The 26,409-nt window shown below is 39.8% G+C and overlaps 1 protein-coding gene across 2 annotated transcripts in view; it reads left to right on the top strand.

Annotated features, from left to right (window-relative positions):
- The first annotated feature begins 1,292 nt into the window (after positions 1 to 1,292).
- The window catches only part of LOC145410046 (dnaJ homolog subfamily B member 6-like), a 46,745-nt gene continuing 21,628 nt past the window's right edge, over positions 1,293 to 26,409 (top strand). The window contains exons 1-2 of one of the 2 annotated variants that reach the window (XM_080280261.1): positions 1,293 to 1,316; positions 22,532 to 22,732. In XM_080280261.1, the coding sequence (XP_080136387.1) occupies positions 22,544 to 22,732 (189 nt within the window). In that variant the 5' untranslated portion in view covers positions 1,293 to 1,316; positions 22,532 to 22,543. Of the gene's footprint in view, positions 1,317 to 1,576; positions 1,606 to 22,531; positions 22,733 to 26,409 lie in introns of those variants that run through there. The other variant, XM_080280260.1, reaches the window with a different exon arrangement.

Genomic DNA, 26,409 nt, shown 5'->3' with positions numbered 1-26,409 from the left:
GTTTTTCAACACTCTCCTCCCCTTGTTCTTTAAGAAAAAGCGACAAGGGAATTTTCCAACACTCCTCCCTTTGTTCTCCTGGCGGATTACAAATAACTCGTTAAAAGATGACATGGAGAGATTCTGCTCTTCTTCCTAGAAGTAAAAAAAAAAAAAAAATGGTTTACGGTACGCGAGGGAGTCGATCGTAAATATCTCTGAGAATTCCATCCGTATAGCCTACCTGCAAGAGAAATGTGAGCAGAGAGAACGTGCAAAAATAATACTCTTGAACTTTGGAGGCGTTCAAGCGTTTGCCATAGTTATTTGTTTGGAATATTGCACCTTAATATACAGTGGTATCCAGTTTTCATTCCATTGCGTGCTTGTACTGGTCGTCCGCTACATCCATACGGTTCTAAAATAAGGAAAGATGCGAGTTATGTGTGAGGAGAGACTCTTATATGGGCTTTCGAGCACTTATATAAATATGAATATTAGAGAGAGAGAGAGAGAGAGAGAGAGAGAACATTGCCCCTTAATAATGATATATATATCTACAACTAAATGAATATTGACATTAATGCGTAAGTTAAGTGTTCGAAAATATTAACTAGTCACATGGAGAAACTGTGATAAGGAAGTGGCTGTAAAAAACTTCATCAGTTTGATCACCTCTTACCAGTTTCTTTCTGATTATGCCTTGACTGTTATGAAGGTGTAGCTAGCAATATCAAAATGCTAATGAAGAGGTGTTGCACGGGCTCCACATCGCAAGAGAATAGAGTCCCCGAAATATCACGTTATTTAGAATTTTGCGGTATCGACTCAGAACGCAGTAGATAACACCCATAAGAAAATTAACGTGCCATAATGAGAAAATAAACGAACCGGGTGATTGGGGGTAACGTTAGAGAATACGGCTCCGAGTGACACTTGTTGTTTAGCTTAAGAAGTATTTCATATTGACCTGGATCACATAAGTAAGAAACAAGTAAAAGTAAACGAACTATAATACAAGGAGTGATGCGATAAGGAAGATGTAACGTAGATAGCCTGGGGAGAATAAATCCTCTGGTGACAGCTGGGTTATACGGGTATTTTTTAAATATTAACTTGGACAAATAGTATGTACGAATATATATTGCAATAAAAATCAATGCAGAAGTAAAGTGATAAGGAGGTTTTAGAAAAGCCTGAGGAGAATACATCCCCAAGCGACACCTGGCACCACCACCACCTCGTCACCCCACTACCTGTGCTAGGGGCCCACTCGCTCAGCTGTTCCCACACCCTGCCAAAACATTACAAATTACTGGGATACACCACTTCAGAATGTGAGTACAGCTTAACAGTAATACACGTGGGACTATTACTGCATCTTCCATCTGGTGTGAAGCCCGTAAAGAGAATATAAGCTTAGATGGGAATGCTTGAGGAATGCAAAATAAATCCCTTTTTTCATTTTTTTTTCCCTCCATGCTATAGCTCGGCCTGCTTGGGTGATCTCCAGGAAGATGGTCCAGGGAAAGGTGCCAACTTCTCAAAGCTTTGGCTCATTTTAACACACGGTTTTAGTGCAGTTGCCGTCCTGAAGTGAGCGGAAAGGAGTGCGCAATGAAGCAAGTGAGGAAAATGGTGTCCACATAATATCGATAGTGGTGGTGGTTGCTTCTGCGTAATTTTGACGATGAAAATTGGGATCGTGTACCCATTTTCATTTGTAGCTTATTTATGTGTTTGACCACAGTTAGTCTTTGTTTTGAAAAATAGAAAATTCCATTTTGATTTAAATACTGTGGTAGATGGTGGCAGTTGCTTCTGCATAATATTGCCATTTGGAGATCAAATTTGGGATTATGGGCTTTTCATTTAGTGTAGTCATGTGTATTGTTTTACCAATATTTGCCATTGGTTTCTCTGTAGTTGCAGCCTGTATTATAATACCTCATTTGGCCAAAATAATCATGGTTGTTTTGTTACAGTAGTTCTGAGACCATCTTAATTTTTACACTGACATGTTTTATTGCATAGTAGATTGATATATTTTCATTACCCATTGTGGTGCTATGAATGTGCATTGATATTACTTGATATATTTATAGACACCAGACAGTTTTGTACGACTGAGCCTGGCAGTCATGAAGTTGGAAGCTATTTTGTATTTTATGTAAGCTAATGCTAGGTGATTTTTATACCACTGACATTTTAGGAACCCAGTAGGGTTTTTTTTTTCTTCTTCTTCTGTTTGGAGCAAATAGCAAATCTTTTTTTAATTGAATCAGATGTTTGCAATTCATTTTGTAATGATCAGTGGATTTTGAGTGAATTTTCTGTTAGTTTTTTAAAATTTTTGCATATTCATTTCACCTATTTTCTGTGCTTGTGATATCCTGCTTGTTTTGGTTGTTTTCAAGAGAAAGTTCCATTGGTTTTAATTGACCCATACCAGACCAGGAAGCCGTGTGCCTCATTTTAAAGTAAGTACTTACTGAATTACTTTTTGTACTTATGGATGAAATAGTTAAGGCAGTTTGTGGTATTTTGAGTAGCCTAACTACCGGTACCATACTGTACCTGTACTGTACTTACTTGTACAAACATGGTATTGTAGTGAGGAAATGTACTGGTAATCTACCCGTGTTTGAATAAGTACATTACTGAATAACGTGTGATAGAGGTGGATGGTACACGAGTAATCAGAGAACTGTGCTAGCCTTTTCAGTAAGTTTCACACCGAATTATGCATTGTTAGATATAGATGAGTGGTGCAGTAGTTAGAGACAGGGCTTCCAGTGACGAAAAATTATCATGCTATGCAGTGTTTCTTGACAATTGCAAGAATCATTAAAAAGAGGAGGCAGTGATAAAAAGGAAGTGAAAGAGGTAGGAGAGGAAGAAAAGGGGGAGAAATGTAGAAAAATTGAGGAGTGTTGCAAGTTTATGCCATAGCAGGAGTGTTAACCCCATAAACCCAGTTACATCGTTGTAATTTTAGTGTTGCTGCCACTGGACAATTTTTTTCCCCCCATAGGAAAGATGTCAAGTAGTAAAGGAGTTGGTAACAAACTCCAAACACCCATGGAATCCAAGCAACATCCAGATAGACCAGAATGTCCAGGCCGTGTTTACTGCACTACAACAATGTGCCCACACACACTGCTCAGTGGAGCAGGTTTTGACCTGAAGCAATGTGATAGTAGTTCCCCACTGCCCTTCCTTGCCAGATTTGGCCCCCCTGTGGCTTCTTGCCATTCCTTAAACTGAAAATGACGTTCAGAGAGTGGAGATTCAACACTGTTTAGAAGGCACAGTATGTAGAAATTGCAGGGCCAAACTGAAAATGAAGATCAGGGATTGGAGATTTGACACCATTGAGGAGATGTAAGAGGTGTCAGAGGAGGTATTGAAGACAGTCACAAGAACACAACCCCAGAGGTGCCTCCAACAGTGGGAAAGGCACTGGGATCAATACATCAACTCCCAAGAAGACTATGGTACTTCAAAAAGTGACTGTGGTAATTAGAAACATCAGTAACCCTGTTTTCATGTTGCCACTCTTGGGTAGCATCCTGTATTTTAAACCAAGAGTGAATAATTGTGTTAGTGTATTTCACTGTGTTGGAGATTTCCTTTCTTATTAACCCCTTAACCACGGGGCGTCACTTTCGTGACGCTTGGGAGCAAGGGATCATACCGCGGGGCGTCACTTTTGTGATTCTGTGTTATTTTGAATTCACCCGGGCTTTCAAGTGTTGGCTTATATCATCTATCAGTACTGCCAATGTCCAACACTAGTCAGCACTCCTAATCTCATCTGTACTCCCATCCGTTGTTGACAATTTAGCCATTTCTCCCCGTTCTTGACGCCCCTCCCTACCCCCCCTCCATTACCCTATCCTCTCGCCTGCCCTGCCGTGCTACGCTAAGTAAATCTTCCCTGGAATTTTTCACTGATTTCATCCATTGAAATAAGCCCTATGCCCAATTCTTATACCAAATAATATATGCAAAAAAGAAATAAGATAAGTGATAGTGCCATACACCTGGAATTGGCTAATTATCACCTGACAACACCTCACGTGCACTCGTTCGCTAATTTTCACTGTTTATTTCCCCTTGAAATATGCCGTATAATCTATTTTCGTACTGTAATAAATATACATATAAGGAGGGAAAGGAGAAGTTTAAGTGATATTTACATTCACCTGGAACTACCTAATTTATAATGTATTGTCTAGATTTCCTGCCAATCATTTCACTGCTATATATTAGCTGCTGTCAAGAGGCTGACGTTGGCAGTCATGCATTTCCCTAGGTAGGCCACCACCCCGGCCCACCCTTATCAGTTCACTCTCATCGTCCAATGTGAAGGTACGTCTGTTTACTCCTGCTGACTTCAGCCACCTTTTACCCCCATGCAAAGGGCCCTGTGACCTTTACCCCCTACTAAACCTCGTGTGGAAAGAGGTAAAGGGCTGACAATTGATAAAAGAGTGACTACGAGCTTTCTATTGAGTAAAACAGTGCAAGTGGAAATGTAAATAATGTGTAAACAGCAAGTGAAAGTAATGAATGTAAATATACGTGAACAGTGGAAAATAGTTTTATAAGTTACTTCAAGTGACAGTGCATAACAGTGTAAATAAAATAGAAATGTAAATAACGTAAATAGAAATGTAAATGAGTAGTATTATAAGAATACGAGTATATACCCTAGGAGTAATGAAAGTGAAAGTTTCACTCTAGCATGTATGAATATTATGAGTTACGAGAGTGAAGGTGAAAGTGACAGTCACTCTCAATGCTAGTATACAGGACGAGAAAGTGAATGCTACGTATTTTACAGAAAGAAATTGAATCCCTACAGTGACAATAAACTAATACTACTGAGGGAAACTTATGGATAAAGACTGTAGATATATATAAGTGTTATATAGTAATAGAAATATAAAGTGTGAGGGGTTTTATGAATAATAAATGACAGAATACCAACAGCGAACTAGCGCAAGTGGGAAGGTCATACGCGCTCATAATTTTCATTGCTTTCACAATGGGGTTTCTTTTGGGGTATGGATCCCAAACGACTTGATAATCATAGAGTAGTGTTTATAGTGTTAATATCTGGCTGTGGTAATCATATTAAGGGTTGTCGGGAAGTGTAAAGTGGAGACTTCGTTACCCAACTTCAGAGGTCTCCACAAGTCCTACGTTAATCGACGAAGGCTCAACAAACATCCCAGGAGAAAGCTGAAGGTATGTGCCATATGCATATGTAATTTTAATATTCTAGGACTAATAACTGATTTTTGACAAATATTTTTTGAGAGTCTGTCGGAGCCCGAATAACCCCGCTGGACACGCAAAACATTGGGAAACATGCCTGCGGTGTAAGGGTTAAAGATTACTACGGTACCATTAGTTCAATGGTATGTATGTGTTATGGAAATTAGTTTGTTATTTTGATGTTCATTATATAGTAAACCCCTGATTATCTGGCATAATAGAGCCAAAGGCATGACATATGCTGTTAAATGAAGGGTTATGCGAAAATCCTCGTTAGGGGCCCCGCAACCCTATAACTCATCCACTGTCTAACTCTACAAAATGCTTTAAAATGTCAAAAACAGCAGACAGACATTCTTAAAAATAGAATACTGTAATGTACTGTTAAGTTCATTATAATTTTATGTACAGAAGCAATTCCGTGTTGATGATAGAGATAATATCAAAGTCCCCACAACTGGGAGACCCATTTTCTCTTACCCAGCAGTATGTGTACTGTATAATGCACATTGTAAACGCTTGAAATTGTCAAAAGTCAGCTAAAAGACGTTTCTAATATTGAAATACTGTACAGTATGTACTGTGAAGTACACTGTAATCTTATGTACAGAAACACATTTCATGTTGATGGTGGTGATGTACCATAGACATTACTGGAGAATAATGTACAATAACTTGTAATGTAAACAATAAAAACATCAAAAACAGATAAAAAAACATGACTAAAATGAAGCGTGCATCACTACTGTACTGTACTATGTACACCATGCTGTACTTTGATCAAAATTCTGTCAATGTACCACACAGAACACAACAAAACTTTAGTCTCGTAGCAGCAAGGACAAACTTCACTTGGGAAGAAACAGTTGTCTAAATGATTTTATCAATCTATCTATCTATTGCCAGACGCCTCAATCCCGTTTGGGGTGGCCACAAACAAATCGCCTCCACGTCGCCCTGTCCCCCACCATTTCACTGCCCCACTCCCAGCTCACACCCCCCTCTCTCATATACATCTCCACTCCATCCCTCCATCTCATCCTCGGCTTCCCCCTCCCTCTTCCCTCCTCCACCTCACTCATTATACACTCTCTTCGTCAGTCTTTCACCCTCCATCCTCTCCACATGGCCAAACCACCTCAGTGTATTCCTCCTAACGCTTCCTATCACATCCACATCCACACGACAATGCATCTTTATATCCTCATTTGTCAGCCTGTCTCTCCGTGTGACTCCACAGGCTCCTCTTAAATAACTCATTTCCACAGCTCTCACTCTTGACTTGTGTCCTTTCAGCAATGTCCAAGCTTCACTTCCATACATTAGAGTTGGTATCACAATACTGTCATGTAGTAACTTCTTCACTTCCATGCTCACTTCCCTGCTTCTTATCACTGCTTTCAAGGAACCAGCAGCCTTTCTTCCTTGTTGTACCCTTTCAAGCACTTCAGCCTCCAAACCTCCATCCTTACTCATCACACTACGCAAGTACTTAAACGTACTCACATTTTTCAATTCCTCACCATCCAACCTCGCTGTACATTCACTGACTTCACCTCTTTAAAAGACCATCACTTTACTTTTCCATACATTCACCTTTAGAGTCCGTTTCTTACACACTCTCCCAGACTCATCCACCAAGCCTTGCAGCTCTCCTTCGTCTTCACTCAACAACACAGTATTACCTGCAAACAACAGTACAGGGAGTTTCCAAACACTACCCTCTCTCACCAGGGCCACTCCAACATCCACTACCCTACCTTGTACCTCTTTTATTACCCCATCCATATACAGATTGAACAACCATGGAGACATGACACATCCCTGTTTCAACCCACCCTTCAAAGAGAAAAATTCACTCAGAGTCACCATCCAAACGCACTGCAGCCTTAGCACCACCATACATACTCTTCACAGCATTCAACAGCTTCCCATCTACTCCATATATTCTTAATACTTTCCACAATCCTTGTCTATCCACCCTGTCATATGCTTTCTCCAAATCCATGAAAGCCGCATACAACTTCTTTCCCTTCTCTAGAAACTTTCCCACTAAAGATCTAAGAATGAATATCTGATCTACACAACCTCTTGCCTTCCTAAAGGCTCCCTGTTCTTCTCCCACTAATTCCTCTGTTTCTGTAACTCTGTCAATAAGTATCCTGCCATACACTTTTCCTCTTATACTAAGAAGACTGATGCCCCAATGATTACCACACACTTCTTTTTGCCCTTTTCCTTTGTACAAGGGAATATATATATATATATATATATATATATATATATACCGGTATATATGTAACTATATATCTATCTGTTTATCTATTGCCAGACGCCTCAATCCCGTTTGGGGTGGCCACAAACAAATCGCCTCCAAGTCGCCCTGTCCCCCGCCATTTCACTGCCCTGCTCCCAACTCACACCCCCCTCTGTCATATACCTCTCCACCCCATCCCTCCATCTCATCCTCGGCCTCCCCCTCCCTCTTCCCCCCTCCACCTCACTCACATACACTCTCTTCATCAGTCTTTCACACTCCATCCTCTCCACATGGCCAAACCACCTCAGTAGTATATATATATATATATATATATATATATATATATATATATATATAATTACTTTTAACTCCTAAATTACAAGTCCTTAATCATTATCATCCTAACTCTTTTCCTACCCAAAGATGGGATGAGGAAAACTAAAATAAATCATCAAGAGGTAAATGGGAGGGGGGCAAACCAAATCATCTGGAGGTAAAAAAAAAGGGGTGGGGACAGATCCAATACTGTAATCTCATATAGGCTAGTCCTTACTTAGTTCATTCATTCATTCATTGCCAGACGCCATGTATCCCAGACAGGGTGGCCAAGGGCTTAGAGTTAATTGTTTTACAGGGAGGGGCACTAATCCTCCACCAACCCCACTTGACGTAGGGATGCCAACAGCATCTGGTGTTCCCAGGCGGTCACGCTTACTTAGTTGCTTATTATTAAAGTGGTGATGAATTAACACCTACTTATCACTTAAATTTCCTGGAGATCCACTCATTTAACACTTAAATTTCCTGGAGAGCCACTACAAAGTTACAATGAAGTCAGAAATAAATGTATTTTGTGTTGTAAACCCCCCAGTCATAGATCAAACACAAGCTCATTTGAAGTGGCCTTCTGTTTACGCACATCCGAGACACTATGGAACAAATTATTTCCTTCCATTATTCCATCAGCCTACCAACCTAATTAGGAATAAAACAAAACTGTAATGCTGAATGCATTTATGTTTCCAAGTCATTGATCAAATGTACAGGACGTCCTGAACACTACATCTGACATCACTATGACCTTGAACCTTCAATCTCTGACCAATGAGCACACTGTTCCCTCCACTGCAGGAACTGATTGGGCTTGTTACTACAGAATAAGATGCAACCTGGAAACTCATTTGACATACCCAAAACCAACCTCAGTAACAAAATGAACTCTCTGGATTTGGGCGAGGCATTTTTCATTTCCTTAATGCTGCTACCAAACAAGTTTATTCAGCTTGGGAAGGTCACCTCATATTAAAGGGTTATATAACAATATATAATTCCTACAGTTCAGGAATCCTACTCCTACCTGAATAGAATTGCCTGACGGTAGGAGTAAAATTTAAGCTTTTCCCCACTCATTGGGTTAATGTTCCTAAAACTTTACTGTTGAGAAGGGGGATTTGCCAGTTAGGTAGTGCTAGAGTATTCCCAACGATTCTTGAATTTTTCCACTATCATGTCAGAGTTGCCGTTAGCCTGCTATTTGTGAGCAGAGTTATTTTGTAAAACTATGCATTAAATTTTTCGCTCATTTTCTCTAGAATGTTTTATTTCTGTGATTGTTAAATTATGTAATTTTATTTCAGTCTGTATGCTAAAGCATTTACAGTGTTATGTAATGCAAGAAAACTCTGGCATGTTTTGGATAGTGCCAATTTGGTAATTGTAGTTGCTAGGGACAGGTACCAGCACATCCTAGAATGTTGGAGAAGGGAAGGCTATATAAGGAGGTGGAAAAGCCTAGGGGAGTTAATGATGTTTCAGTTGAGTGTCAGTGCAGATTGTATAACTTCGGTACTTGTGAAAACAGTGAAGTTGGCAAGCATTAAGTGTAATTCTTTGGAAAATAAAGACAACGAACTTGAGCAGCTTGCTTACATTCAACGCCTGTGCTGCTCTGTGTTGTTGTACATTGAAAGGCTGCCTCTAAGAAGAACAACTCACTGGGCAATGTCCTTCCCATACTGAACTACTGCTGTTAAAGCCTGTGGCAATGTGGGATGGGGACTCAACGATACAACCTAAAATTCAACCAGCCAACACTCACCTTTGCTACACTCATCAAACATACACAAAACTAACCTCAACAGACACAACAAACCATGACTGATCTAACGTAATCAGATTTTAAAATCACCACCACCTTCATAATGGCCATTTTCTCCTACCTACAGATGAACACACCTGACTAAACATACTGGTACTCAACAAAATATATCTTCCCAGTACCTCCAACCAGTTCCACATTTTACCAATGACTTTTCAGGAGCATTATTCCTTTCTTGCCAATAACGTCTTTTTATATTATTACTACTCACTAGATTCTTTATTCAATTTATGAAAGGCCTGCTATAGTGAACAGGTTCAAAACATCTTCAATTGGTCCTATCACTATCATACTATCTTGTATTTATATTACTTCTTGTTACCACCAAACAATTTCATTAACCTTAAACAGTGAAAGGGTTGCATATTACAGAATTTACAAAGGCTCCAACATGAGTGTATGTGTTGGCCTTGGTCACCTAATGGTGGCTCTTCACACAGCTTGATCTCTGGCAGTATCCCTGTGCAGTCTCTTATCCCTCAGGTCACACTCAACGACCTCATTCCAAGTTTTTTTCGGTCTGCCTCACGCAACCCAATCCCCAACATTCACCACAGCTACATCATGCTCATAATACAATAATATGGGATCAAAACAACTCTCACAACATAACAAAGCCATTTACACTCAAGCACCTAAACCTCTATCTATCTATCTATTTATTGCCATATGCCTTAATCCCGTAAGGGGTGGCCACAAACAAACTGCCTCAATGTAGCCGTCCCACGTCATTTCATTGCTCTCCTTTCAACTGACACCCCCTTCTTTCATATACTTCTCCACTCCACCTCATCCTCGGTCTTCCCCCTCTTCTCCCCCTTTCTACCCCACACATTCTCCACGTTAGTCTTTTGTTCTCCATCCTCTGCACATGGCCAAACCACCTAAATGTACTTCTCCTAATGCTTTCTATCACGTTCACATCCACACCACACCACTCCTTCACTTCCTTATTTGTCAGTCTCTCTCTCCATGTAACTTCACATGCTCCTCTCAGATATCTCATTTCCACTGCTCTCACTCTTGACTTGTGTCCTTTCAGCAAGATCCAAACTTCACTTCCATACATTAGTGTTGGTATTGCAATAATATCATGCAACAACTTTTTTGCTTCCATGCTTACTTCCCTATTTCTTATCAATGCTTTCAAAGAATCTACAACCTTTCTTCCTTGTACCCTTTCAAGCAGTTCATCTCCCAAACTTCCATCCTTACTCATCACACTACCCAGGTACTTAAATGCACTCACATTTTCAATTTCCTCCTCATCAAACCTCACTGTACATTCAGTGACTTCATTTCTCTTGATGAGGATAACTTAACTTTTCCCTTCATTCACCTTTAGATTCCATTTCTTACACACACTCCCAACCGCATTCATCAAGCCTTGCAGTTCCTCTTCATCTTCACTTAACAATACAGTATCATCTACAAACAACAGTACAGGAAGTTTCCAAACAGTGCCCTCTCTCATTAAGACCACTCCAACATCCACTGCCCTCTACCTTATATCGTCTTTTTTTTAACCCCATCCGTATACAGTCTGAACAACCACGGAGAAATGACACATCCCTGTTTCAGTCCAACATTCAGTTAGAAAAATTCACTCCGTTCACTATTCACATGCACTGCAGCCTTAGTGCCCTCATACATACACTTCATGGCATTCAGCAACTTCCCATATACGCCATAAATTCTTAACATTTTCCACATTTCTTGTCTAGCCACCCTGTCATATGCTTTCCCCAAATCCATGAAGGCTACATAAAACTTCTCTCCCTTCTCTAGAATATATATACTCCAGTCCCATCCTACCTCTCAACTCTTCCATTGTAAACCCAGCCCCTCCATGCCTTGGACGCAGGGACGCGACGCACTGCATATCCACCTAATCATTGTCATTTCTGTACATCTGAGCCGGCGAATTACGCTCTTAACACATGCTGCATACAAAGACCCCTTAGCATGTAGGGAGAGTCCTCTCAATGTCAGGAGAGGCAAGAGCTCCCTGAACTTCTTCCAACCACTTCTCACCCTAGCCACAGAGCTAGCTCTAGCCCCACCTCCAGCACACAACATGTCTCCCATATAACAAAACTCTTCCACACACTCAAGAGAATCACCAGCAAGTTCAATCCTTTCACGGCTGACAATCTCCACCTGCTCACCCCGACACGCCGTACACATAAAATCAGCATTATCTCGCAGTCTACCTCAGATACCACTACATCTTTTATGCACCCATTTATCACACACACCGCACAAGATGGAATTACTTCCCACGCCCATGTGGCAAACTGCACATGGCCACTCTCCTTCGTCTTTAACAGTACCGCCACCAACCCTAGATATCATCACTTTTGTTTTATCTGCATTTACCCTTGAACCCTTGTGCCCCATACCATCTCTCCACTTCCTAAACCTTTCCTCCGCCTCCCTTTCGTTCTCTGCAGTCAACACCAAATCATCAGCATACAACTCCCATGGGAGTCCGTTTCTGAAGTCACGTGAAAGGGCTTCAAGTACCATGATAAACAACATGGGACTCAAGACTGACCCCTGATGCACACCAACATTCACGGAAAACTCATCACTCAAATCTCCATTCACTCTTACCTGGGTGTGAGCACCCACATACATAGCCATAACCACCCTAACCAGCCACTCCTCCAAGCCAAGCTTTCTCATTGCCCACTTCACCACCTCTCTAGGGACTCTGTCAAAGGCCTTTTCCAAATCAACAAAAACAAAATAAAGATCCCTTCTCCTACCAACATATTTTTCCTGAAGCTGTCGAACAATGAATAAGGCATCAGTAGTCCCCCTACCTGGCATAAACCTAAACTGCATCTTATCAATATTCACTCCTTCTCTAATCATCACTGAGGTCCACTGCAGGACCAGCCTATTCCTACCGAAGCTGGGACGATACAGCCAATGTGTCTCTACCCAGTGGCTTAGGCTGTCTGATAGAGACTTTGTAGGGTGAGAAGTGCTTGTGAATGTGATTGTAGTGTTTTAGTGGCTTTGTATGTGTATGTAATATGTGAACCAAGTGTAATTGGCCTACCTTAAGTTGACTGGGTGCAGGCATGCAAGTATGTGACACTGGTTCAACCACAGCACCCCTTATGTCCGTCAAAGCGGTCACTGGCTCGGTGAACGCTTCCCAAAGTTTTTACAACTCTGGCGGGAGGCGAACCCGTGTCCACCAGCGTGTGAGACACACACATTACCACAGAGGCTCCATATATACATTATACAGGCAACCGTCAGGCAACGAACACTCAGACAACGAAAATTCATTTTAACGAAAATTATGTTATATTACCCTTTGTTTGCACAATGAATGCTTAGACTGTATAACGATTTTTTTTTTTTTTTTTTTTTTTTTTACTGACGATCAGCTGTACCATCCATCAGAGAAGCCAGTTGCGCATACTGACTAGCAGCTGTTGACGGCAGCGCCTGTAGTGACACAATGCTCATACTTGTATTCAAAACAAAACAGCTGTAGCCCTGCTAAGCTCGCACGTGCATTACTGCAATACTTTTGCTCACCATGCCTAAATGACCTGCAACTAGCCCTAGCCAGCAAGCAGCCAAGGCCTCCAGGAAGAGCCTTACCCTTGAGACTAAGCCAGATATAGTAAGGCGGCATGAACATAGTGAAAAAACAAACTCTATGGCTCGCCTCCATGACATGGCTTCGTCGTAAATATTTTATTCTCCACATGCTTATCGTATGTATTTATAGAATGTAGATGTCCGATCAGCGAAGTTAAGCAATGTTGGGTCTGGTTAGTACCTGGATGGGTGACCGCCTGGGAACACCAGATGCTGTTGGCATCCCTACGTGTCAAGTGGGGTTGGTGGAGGATTAGTGCCCCTCCCTGTAAAACAGTTAACTCTAAGCCCTTGGCCACCCCATTTGGGATACATGGCGTCTGGCAATGAATGAATGAATGAAAGATGTGCTGTGTGTGCAATAGTTGTAGAATATGGGTTGTGGAGTCATAAGATACACAAACATTTATTCATAATGAGCAAAGAAGGGTGAATACTAGTGGATAGTGGTGGGGGGGGGGGAATCGGAAGTCTGGAACCAAACCCCATTGAACCCATGTTGTAGTGGGCTCGTGCAATGAAAATTCACATAACGAACGGTTTTCCAGGAACCTACTCCATTTTTTAAGTGGGGGAGTACTGTACACACATATATATATATATATATATATATATATATATATATATATATACACTCAAACGTCGATTTAAGGGACCTCCATTTAAGGGGTTTCGGATTTAAGGGACTCCATATTCTACCTGACAAACAGACAAGACCATTCAAAAGTGATACGTAATGTCTAGGTTATACACATTAATATGTTTCTTTATACGGTACCCGTAAAATAATAATCATAATCATATAAATAAGTAAGAAAAGTTAAACAATAACTGCATATCATAATAAGATTGTCTTTATACAGTATGTGGTAAAACAATGGACATTTTCAAGTAAGGGACAAGTTGATTCCCCATTTAGTCCCTTAAATCGAGGTTTGAGTATATATTATATATATATATATATACATACAGGTATATTCAAAATGATCGGATCTTGAATTTGGCTCTCATTTGTATTTTGTTTTTCTCTTGGAGGGAACTGTTACTGCAGGCCATGGCCTTTGGTTCCTTCTTCCTCGCAGAAAAAATATATATATATATATATATATATATATATATATATATATATACATATATATATATATATATATATATATATATATATATATACATATATTATACATATATTTATATATATATATATATATATATATATATATATATATATGTATATATATATATATATATATATATATATATATATATATATATATATATATATATATATATATATATATATATATATATATATATATATATGTATATATATATATATATATTATATATATATTTATACATATATATATATATATATGTATGTATATATATATATATATATATATATATATATATTGTTACATAGCCTATGATTTCATCATCCTTTGTGTAATTTTAACGCACAGTATGCTGCATGTTTGATCACGAACGTGTTCTGCCTCAGTCCCCCCCTTCTACCGTTATAGTAGAGTAAGTCGTCATTTCTGGAGTTCAGTACGGGATTTTCAGCTCTTTGTCCCCATGGGTTCATTTGCGCGTCCTTCTTACAAGTTGTATCAAGCTCTGCTGGCCCCTATATAATGAGCTTAGTCTCTGCATCATTGCCACTTAGATCTGCTCCTCATTTTGTTCACATCTCTGTCCTCCCCTGTACAGATATTATTATTGTGAGTGCTCAAGAAATCTCCAAACATCTAGCAGCTGTGTGTAATTTGAGTATAACTGTTGTATTTTTTCTTGTACTGTATAGCATAAGTTTAATTTGTAGGCCTAGTGAAGTTTTTGTAATTCATGTAGGGATCTTTATGTCCATCAGTTTTAATATTATTTTGTATCTGTAATAATTTATCTTGCATTCACTGAGTATTATCTGGTATCTCATTTTATCAGGGCTGACTTAGATAAATTTACTCATGCTAATTTTGTGTTAATAGAGGCTATTGCAGTTAACCATATATTTAACCTGTTTATTTGCCATTACATTATCCTTATGAGTCCTGAATGTTTTGTTGTTAGTTTAAGCATTAAACTTTAACTTGTAATTTTACCTAACTCTTTTGTTTTGAACCTGGAACTTTACGGGACAGTAGTGACTCTTCGTATTCTCACTTAAAGTGTACATTATCTTTCTCTGTTCCGTAACATAAATTTGGCGACCTCGCCAGGATATTCAGGATATTATCATAAGGATATTGCTTGATATTTTGTGACTGTGATTTATTCATGATGTCTACTATTTCTACACTTGATGAAGCCAAAGATTTTTTGTCAAATGTGCAAACAGTGTGTGATGTGGAAAACAGAACAAAGAATGAACTTAAGCTTGTTGCTCAACAGTTGGGAATTGCTGTTCGCTCTCATCATTCTAAAGATCAAATTGTTGACATGATTAATGAAAGCTTGTTTAATGTAACTCCTCGAAATGAGCAAACGCAGATTGAATTAGCTAAGTTACAGCTAGCCCTGCAGGAGGCTCGTGTGAAGGAAGCTGAATTTCAAGCACAGGCTAAGGAGGCTGAATTTCAGGCAAAAGCTAAGGAGGCTGAGGCACAAGTTGAAATTGCTAGGATTCAGGCGGACCATGAGTATCGCATGAAACAAGGTGGAACTGGATCATCTAGCTCTGATGATTTTGATGTGGCTAAAAATGTTAAACTTGTCCCTCCTTTTAATGAATCTGATTTAACAAAGTATTTTCAGTTGTTTGAGAGGGTAGCTACAGGTTTTAATTGGCCTAAGGAGTATTGGCCAGTACTCCTTCAAACTGTTCTCACCGGTAAAGCTCAAGTAACTTATGCATCTTTGCCTCAGGATCAGTCTGATAATTATGATGTAGTTAAGAGCTTGATTCTTAAGGCCTATGAGCTTGTTCCTGAAGCCTATAGAGTAAAATTTAGGACAACTTACAAGCAAGATAAGCAATCCCATGTTGAGTATGCAAAAATCAAAGAAGATTTGTTAGAGCAGTGGTTAAATTCTAAGAATGTGGATTCTGATTTTGACAAATTTAAGCAGATGATTTTGCTGGAGGACTTCAAAAGGTGTATTAGTAAAGATGTAAGCCTATATCTTGATGAGAAAAGAGTAGATAATTTGTCTGATGCTGCAGTTTTAGCTGATGAGTATGTTCTCACTCACAAGAGATATTCTAGAGAAAAAGGGAAAGCTGAGAGTTAGTACGTTGCCTCTACTCAGAGTACAGGTAACAGGAAAGAAAATAAAGATGATGTTTCTCAGGAAGTAAATACCAGCTTCACCTCTAGATTTCAGAAAAGTAAATGTACTTATTGTAGTTAGCTTGGTCATACTACGGAGAGATGTTTCAGGAGACAGCGTGATGTGAACAAAAAGGAGTCTTTAAATATTCAGTCAATTGGTCTAGTGTCCACTCTTGAGAGTTCCCAGAATTCTTTAACTGAGTTAACTGAACCTGCTTTGAGGGGTAACTTAAATTCTCATGATGGAGCTCCTCTTTTGAGCAGTAACGTGGGTGACACTCTCAAGAGTTCATGTGCTAATTTCCTGTCTGATGGTTTTGTCAGTCCTCTGGACAGTAATGACAGGAAATCAGTTCAAATATATCGTGATACAGGTGCTTGCCAATCCCTTATGCTGACCAGTGTTCTAGGCTCTAATGTTAATTCCTCTGATGAAACTGTAATCTTACAAGGTGTAGGGAAAAATTATTTCTCTGTCCCTCTGTGCAGAGTGAATTTAGAGTCTGGTTTTGTTAATGGTTCCGTTATGGTTGGGTTGGTTGAGACACTCCCAATGTCAGGTGTAACTTTCTTACTTGGAAATGATATTGGTGGAAGTCAAGTGTGTCCAGCTCCTCAGTTGTCTAGTGAGCCAGTGGCTGCGGCCCAGGATTGTGATGTCCCTGATGTGTTCCCTGCATGTGCTGTCACTAGGGCTAAGTCTAAAGTTACTGGTGATTTAGAGGATAATGATGATGATGATGTTATCCTAGCTGACACTTTTCTTGCTAATTTGGACCACTCACCAGATGAGGCAGTACCCCGTAGTGTTGATAATTTGTCTCGTCAAGAGTTGGTTGAGTTGCAGGTTGCTGACCCTGAGTTGAAAGGTCTAGCTAACTCTGCTTACAGTGAAGAAGAGTCAGCCGGTGCTTCTACTTGTTATTATGTAAAGTCAGGAGTACTTATGAGGAAGTGGAGACCCCCAACAGCATCAGGCGACTGTGAATGGGAGGTTGTACATCAAGTTGTCATCCCTCGTGTTTGTAGGCAGGATATCATTTGAGTGGCTCATGATACCAGTTTGGCAGGACACCTTGGAGTGAGGAAGACTGTGGCACGCATTTTGAAACACTTCTACTGGCCAGGTATCTTCAGGGATGTTTCCTGGTATTGTAAGTCTTGTCACACCTGTCAAGTTGTGGGGAAGTGTAATCAGACCGAAAAGGTTGCACCTCTAGTTCCCATTCCTCCTTTTGAGGCGCCTTTCACCCGTGTATTGGTGGATATTGTGGGCCCTCTTCCTAAGACTTCTTCAGGATTTTCTTATGTGTTGACCATGATTGATATGGCTACTCGTTATCCTGAAGCCATTCCACTTAGAAATATCTCAGCAAAGAACGTGGTTAAGGAAATGCTAGGGTTCTTCACAAAGTTTGGTTTGTCCAAGGAGGTACAGTCAGACCGGGGAAGTAATTTCATGTCAAACGTTTTCAAGCAGTCTCTGAAAGAGTTGGGCATCACCCAGATCACGTCTTCAGCTTACCATCCCCAGACCCAAGGAGCGTTGGAGAGATATCATCAAACACTCAAATCGATGCTCAAGAAATACTGTTTGGAACATCAGAAAGACTGGAATAAAGGTCTTCCATTCATTGTGTTTGCTGCAAGAGAATCTCCAAATGAATCACTGGGCTTCTCACCTTTTGAACTACTGTTTGGCCATGAAGTAAGAGGACCCCTTAAGTTACTCAAGGAATGCTGGCTGTCGGAGGAAGATGACGTCAACCTGCTGGAGTATGTGATGAAGTTCAAAGAACGGCTGTCCACTGCTTTACAGCTGGCGAGAGAGAATTTAGGAGCTGCTCAGGAGAAGATGAAGACTTGGTATGATGGGAAGTCCAGGTTACGCCACTTTCAGCCAGGAGATCAGGTTTTGATTCTGCTACCAGTTCATGGGCAACCTCTTCAAGCCAAGTTTAGTGGCCCTTATTTCATGGAGAAGAAACTCAGTGATGTCAACTATGTCATCGCCACACCAGATCGTAGAAAGAGCAAGCAACTATGTCACATCAACATGCTAAAGTTATATCACAGGCGGGACGAAAATAATCCAGTCTGCACTGTAGCTGTTCCACCCGAGTCTGCAAGTGAAGCTCTCCCATGCAGTATGAGCCTGAGTGATAGTTTGGGGAAGAATCCTGATATCATGAATGATCTCCAGACTAAGCTTTCTCATCTACCTCCCAAGGAAAGGCAGGAGTTTTCGGCATTACTGCAGGAGTACCCGCAAGTGTTCCGTGCTACTCCAGGAAGAACTACTGTGTTGATGCATGATGTCGAGGTTGGAGACGCAAAGCCAATTAAACTGCCTCCTTACCGTGTGAACCCAGTGAAAGTTCCTCTCATCCAGAAGGAGCTTGGCTACCTGTTGGACCACAAGATGATTGAGCCCTGTCAGAGTGAGTGGAGTTCTCCGGTCACTCTAGTCCCTAAGCCAGGTGGGTCACAGCGGCTTTGCATCGACTACAGACGTGTTAATCAGATAACTAAAACAGACACTTACCCTCTCCCTCGTGTGGAAGATTGCATAGACAAGATCGGAAAGGCTAGGTACATAAGTAAGTTTGATTTGTTAAAGGGATACTGGCAAGTACCTATGACTGAACGTGCTAGGGAGATCTCATGTTTTGTAACACTAGGAAAGACCTTTGCATGGTCTGTAATGCCATATACAGATTGTTTTAGAGTAATAAGAAATTTCCTTTGTAAATTTCTTTTTTCTTTGTGGGGAGGTGTTACATAGCCTATGATTTCATCATCCTTTGTGTAATTTTAACGCACAGTATGCTGCATGTTTGATCACGAGCGTGTTCTGCCTCAGTCCCCCCCTTCTACCGTTATAGTAGAGTAAGTCGTCATTTCTGGAGTTCAGTACGGGATTTTCAGCTCTTTGTCCCCATGGGTTCATTTGCGCGTCCTTCTTACAAGTTGTATCAAGCTCTGCTGGCCCCTATATAATGAGCTCAGTCTCTGCATCATTGCCACTTAGATCTGCTCCTCATTTTGTTCACATCTCTGTCCTCTCCTGTACGGATATTATTATTGTGAGTGCTCAAGAAATCTCCAAACATCTAGCAGCTGTGTGTAATTTGAGTATAACTGTTGTATTTTTTCTTGTACTGTATAGCATAAGTTTAATTTGTAGGCCTAGTGAAGTTTTTGTAATTCATGTAGGGATCTTTATGTCCATCAGTTTTAATATTATTTTGTATCTGTAATAATTTATCTTGCATTCACTGAGTATTATCTGGTATCTCATTTTATCAGGGCTGACTTAGATAAATTTACTCATGCTAATTTTGTGTTAATAGAGGCTATTGCAGTTAACCATATATTTAACCTGTTTATTTGCCATTACATTATCCTTATGAGTCCTGAATGTTTTGTTGTTAGTTTAAGCATTAAACTTTAACTTGTAATTTTACCTAACTCTTTTGTTTTGAACCTGGAACTTTACGGGACAGTAGTGACTCTTCGTATTCTCACTTAAAGTGTACATTATCTTTCTTTGTTCCGTAACAATATATATATATATATATATATACACATACACACACACATATATATATATATATATATATATATATATATATATATATACACACACACACACACACACACACACACACAGTATATATATTCAGTGCAACCAAAGACAGTAGGCTGGTCAGGTCATCTACCCTTCAGGATAATATGGTATTGGTTATTACTGTTTTTGAGTTTTATAGCTTGAGCTACACAGTCAGGCATCACAAAATTATCATAAAATGAAGGAATAACAGAGTTATTTAACTTCACCATTCCAACACTGGTGCAGAAGAGAAGGGTGGGGGATATTACTGGTTTGCATTCTATAGGAGCTGTGGGTCTTCAACTGGTGAACAATATTGTCAGTTGTTAGTTATTACAACCTGCTAGTGAAGAAAATGCACACACTGGGTTATTGGTAATTAGAATACACTTTACTGTATGCTGTGAGAACTGGCTAAAAAAACCTGGTAAAATATATTTTGTGTTCATATGTAATGGTTTTGCTTTACTGTATATTAGTATTTATTAACCTTATTAGCATAAGGATTTTTTTCATTAATCACTTCTCTACTAGAGGTCCTTCTTAAATTGAATAAATTTGTGTATGGTTGGCTGATCAAAGTATATGTGAACTTGGTGAAGGAATTCATTCATTTGTTACAGTGGCTTTTGACATTTGCCAGTTACCTCCAGTTGACTGTGGCACTTGTATGGAAAAAGTTCCCACTTGGAATACATCTCCTGATTTACAGCAAGGATTGTCCCTTGTTGAATCAGGGTTTCAGGGCCTCATTTATGAACTTTCCTAAGAATAGTTTGAGAGAAGGATTTCGAGTTTCTAGTTTTATCTTTACTCATGTTAGTGCTGAACACTTCACAACCACCAGTGAATACTATAATAAAAATTGCAACAAAATAAAGCTTCATTGTAATATTTAATTGCTGTAAATACTTGTATATTGTAGAATTTGGGCCATCTTTTATGAAGAGGATGCCAGGTCTGAATAGTGGTCACAAGCTTTTATGTATTGTGGTATTTATTTCACAATGCCATGAAATGTTCATATGGAAAATATTATTCTCGCATGAGTATTAGATTGTGTTTATTGTGAAGAGACAACAGTTTTGACACCATTTAAGAGAGTCTATGTTGGGCTAAAACTATTATATCTTTGTAAGGGCTTAAGAGTAAATGTAGATAAAACAAAAGTGATGGTACCTAGGGTTGGTGGTGGTACTGTCAAAGAAGAGGGAAAGTGGCCATGAGTAATTTGCCACAAAGTTGTGGGAAGTAATTCCATCTTGTGCAGTGTTTGTGATAAGTGGGTGCAAAAGAGATGTAAACTGCGAGGTAATGCTGATTTTATGTGTTTGCTGTGATGAGGAGAGCGGGTGGAGATTGTCAGGCGTGAAAGGATTGAACTTACCGGTGAGTCGCTTGAGAGTCTGGAAGAGTTTTGTTATTTAGGAGACAAGTTATGTGCTGGAGGTGGGGCTGGAGCTAGCTGTGTGGCTGGGATGAGGAGTGGTTGGAAGTTCAGGGAGCTGTTGCCTCACTTGACATTGAGAGGGATCTCTCTCTGCTAAGGGATCTTTGTATGCTGCATGTGTTAGGAGTGTACTGCTGTATGGTAGTGAGACCTGGACAGTAAAGGAAGAGGATATTCGCAGGCTCAGACCTACGGAAATGGTGATTGTTAGGTGGATGTGCAATGCGTCCCTGAGTGCAAGGCGGGGGGTGGCTGGGTTTATGATGGAAGAGTTGAGATGTAGGATGAAACTGGTGTGTATTGGTATTGTGATGAGGCGAGGTAGATTGAGGTGGTTTGGGCATATGGAGAGGATGGGGGATGGTATTTTTGGGCAGAAGGTGAGAAGTGTTAAATATTATGGGTGGGGATGCAATGGGTAGACCAAAAAAGACTTGGGACGAGGTCATTAAGTGTGACCTCAGGGTTAAAGGACTGACCAGGGAGGCAGGTAGAGATCGAGCTGCATGAAGAGCCACCAATAGGTGATCAAGGCCAATCCATGCAAGCATGTTGGAGCCTTCAAAAATGAAACAAATTTCAATATGTAGGTATGATTTCTTCCTCTCTGTACAGTCACTAATTTATTTCGTTAAGATCAATAGCGAGACTGAACAGTTACTTACGAAGCCCAGTTATGCAATCTTTGGATTCTAACTCATTTTTTAGAGTTAATGTAACAGTTTTGTATTTGTTCAGCTGGGAAATGGAATGATATTGTTGTCTGCTGCTGTACATTATTATGTCTCTGACAGTGATTGCTAGAAGTTTACTTAACATGTAATTTTATTTGATTGTGGATTTTTTTCTTGATTGTACTATATTTTATTTATGTACATTTCAGAAAAGTTCCACGATGGTGGATTACTACAAAATTTTGGAGGTCAACAGGAGTGCCTCCGTAGCAGACATCAAGAAAGCCTACAGACGGCTTGCACTCAAATGGCATCCTGACAAGAACCCAGACAACCAGGATGAGGCCACCAAAAAGTTTAAGGAAATTTCTGAAGCTTATGAAGTCCTCAGTGACGAAAAGAAAAGAAAGGTAAGAATGATCTGAAGTATTTTTTTTTTTTATTTCTTCATATTAATTTTGCATGGTTTGGCCTTCATATTTCAGGATGAGTTTTGAAAAGTTACACTACAGTCAACCTTCTCAAACTCAAATGTCAAAAATTCAAATATATTTAAGTGAACTACCCAAACCTGTTTCCAAATTTTCCTGTTTGCCCAGACAACCTATAGTGACTCACATGCTGGATTGTGTTAATCCTTGGGTCAGTTCTAAGCTGACGATACACTTACATTTCTCCTCTCACACTTTTTTTTTTTTTTTTTTTTTTTTTTTTTTTTTTAAATCCTGGACAATGGCTTGAAAATGAAATATGCAGAATTTATCATTGTGCATAAAACTGAAATTCCGTAATACTGTTCAAATGTTTGACAAGATTTTATACTTCATTTATGGGTATTAATTATGGGTGCAGACTGCTGTGTGTAGCATTGAGAGTTTGCATAGTTTGTAAGGTTTGGGTGCACATTGTCAGTAACTCGGCTTGACTGTTGTCTTAAGGATTTAGCAGAAAGTACCTCATAATACCAGAAAACTTTCCTTTATATCAAACATTGGTTACGGAACTCAATTTTTAGGATAATTCAAGAAAACAGAATGGGAGTTGGCTGAATTAGTGTGTTAAATTGAGCATCCACGGTGTGTGTGTGTGTATATATATATATATATATATATATATATATATATATATACAGTATTTATACAGTATACTGTACACTCAACCCCCTGCTATCACGTGTTCAGCTATCACGCACACATCAAATGCACAACCATACATGCTATCACGCACCCCAAGACCACTATCACGCGTCGAGTTTGAAGACAGGCTAAGCAAAACTTATTCACACTGCACTTCATACGAGGTTTGCAGAGGATACAATGGTTAATCGGAATGGTAACGTGGTAAAATTCCTGATTATAGCACGGGCATTTGGAATGCATCTGAACGGATTCCTGCCGAGGACACAACGGGCAAAACAGTGACCAAAACCCATTCGGATCGAAAGAATATATCATACTACAGCATTGAAATTTAGCCTAACACTGAATACTTATTAATATTGTATTTTAGAATAAATATCGATCGTTTTGAAACCCTTATAAAGAGTTAATATTTCTGATGCCGAAAAAACTGTGATGTCGATAAAGTAATCACGTGTTTACAACTGAGACGGGGCTCTAACGACAGTGTGAGGAACGTGTGTGATAGCGTCCAAGTTTTGTTCCACTTAAATGTTCCTCAGCCATTCCTGATATAAGGTACCATGTGATACCCCGTTTAGCTGTGGACACTAAAGAAATGGAGACAGCCAAAGAGATCTGGCGGCAACTAAGCCACTCCCAAGCCTCGGAACCCATCAAACCACCCAAGCCGTAATCCTTATAAAAGTTTGATGGCCCTTTATGTTGTTTATTTATTCATTATACTGTTATTATTAATATAATAATGCTTTATTTCATGTTAGAGGAGAGATTGGCAGGAAATCGTAGGCATAAAGTGGTTAAAAGTTAGAAAAATGAGTCACGGAAAAACCAATTAGAAATTTTCCCATTGATTGTTCAGTTCAGCTATCGCATATTCAGCTATCACGCGCGTTTCCTGTGACCAATTAGGCACGATAGCAGGGGGTTGAGTGTATATTTATATTAGTTTGTTAAATTGAGTGTCTACTGTATACACACACACACACACACACACATACATATATATATATATATATATGTGTGTGTGTGTGTGTGTGTGTGTATGTATGTATGTATGTAGTGTGTGTAGTACTGCACTTTGGTGGCTTCCCTTTCCTCTCTTTCTTCTTTCCTTCCTTCCTCTTATGTCCTTTCTTTCCTCCTCTTCTTTCCATCTTTCTTCTTTCTGTCTGCGAATGACATTACGCTGAGTGACAAGCCAAATGGTTTCCTGCACACCAGGAAACCATTTCCTATGCTGGATGGTAACCATATAACCAAATTATGGCACCTGATGGTTTAGTGGGTAATTAAGGTGCTTCAGTCAGACTGAGCCCATGTAGGCATATATCCAAGGGGTGGTTGGGGTTTATTGCACACATAATGCCACTCAGGGATGAGTGAGGCTGGTCACTCTCGTCTTAAATGTCAGGACCAACTTGCCTCGCCCTGCGCTTCTATGCTCCTCAAGGGGCAACATTGGATTGGATCGTGGATGGATGGATATACAGTAATCCCTCCACTGTCCGATGTAATAGAGGCAAAGGCATGTCCGGGAAGTGGTCCTGTCCGGAAAGTGGGCCTCTGCCTGCTGGACTTGTACTTAACAACCCTAACCCAGCCTAACTTTGAAAGCCACCTAAATAACTCCCTAGTGGACATGCATAGCACTTATTTAAACCTATTTACGACCCTATACACACCAATAATGGATATAAAGCATGACATAAATGAAAAGGAACCAGAGAATGAGGAATTAGTGAGTATGGAATATTCTTAGCAGCGCACAGGGTACTTACAGCATGTCTGTGGCCGCCACCTTTAAGGCTCTGGTAGTTGTGAACATGCTCTTGAAGCCCGTACAGTAATCCAGTGTTGTGCTACTCTTAATTCTTTGCATTGTGAGTTATAATTGTTTAACACTGCACATTCTGTTCTCGATTGCACCACGCCAGTTTCAGCCACCACTTTGCACTCCACACTTAATCCTTTTCACTCTAAATTCTAATTTCTTAACACAGCACAACGCTGTAAATTCCCATCTGATCTAGTGGTGAGGTATTGCAGTTTATTCACAAAAATGAGCAGGTGCGGTATCCATTGCGATGAACTTCTTCCCTGGACGATGGTTAGGCAGTAACTGGGGACAGAGTTGCCAGATCTGAGCTTGGCGACATTACCAAACTCCTCAATTTTCATTACCAAATTTAACTTCATTACCAGATTCTTAAAGGAACCATTATTCTTCACTAATTATATGTACAAATCAAAATAATCAGTCTCCCTATAATCAGCAGCATGTTTATTTTTGCGTTATGTATGCTAGCAGATTAATCAAAGAGAGCAGACAGTCCACTGTCTCCATTCTCTGTATCTTCATACATGTGAAAAGTCTGTTTGGTAATGGATTATGCCGATTCACTACCAAACAAACTTTTCAATACCAAATTGGCCCACATTTGGTTATAAAAAATACCAAATGGCAACCCTGGCTGGGGAGGGGGGAAGAAGGAAGGGGTGAAGGGGCCGTAGTGTAAACAGCTGTTTGGCGCCACGCAGCAGTTTCAAATTACAGGTGGGGGGGAAAAATGGAATTTTATTTGGGGGGGGGGGGGGCCAACGTCCAGGCCCACAATGTCCGGAAAGCGGGCATCTGGATAGTACAGGGATTGCTTTATTTTTTATATATATATATATATATATATATATATACAGAGATAGCCCGGTTATCCGGGCTATATGGTGTTAAGTGGTACCCGATTGGTCCGAAAGCACGATTAATCCGGCGGAACCAAAACACAAGTACTGTACTGTTAGACTGATTTATTTACCATTAAATGTACATTTTAAGTACCAGAAAGACTTTTCCAGTTCAGTGTATATTCCTCCAGCTTGTTTCAGTATTTTTCAGACTATATTCAGTTCGTTAAATCACGTTTTCTTACGGAAAGATTTCCTCCCTGTTA

Source organism: Coenobita brevimanus, chromosome 84, assembly GCF_032717465.1.
Source record: "Coenobita brevimanus isolate Jiangsu-jjx chromosome 84, ASM3271746v2, whole genome shotgun sequence".
NCBI lineage: Eukaryota > Metazoa > Arthropoda > Malacostraca > Decapoda > Coenobitidae > Coenobita > Coenobita brevimanus.
This window is presented reverse-complemented; position numbering and strand designations above follow the sequence as displayed.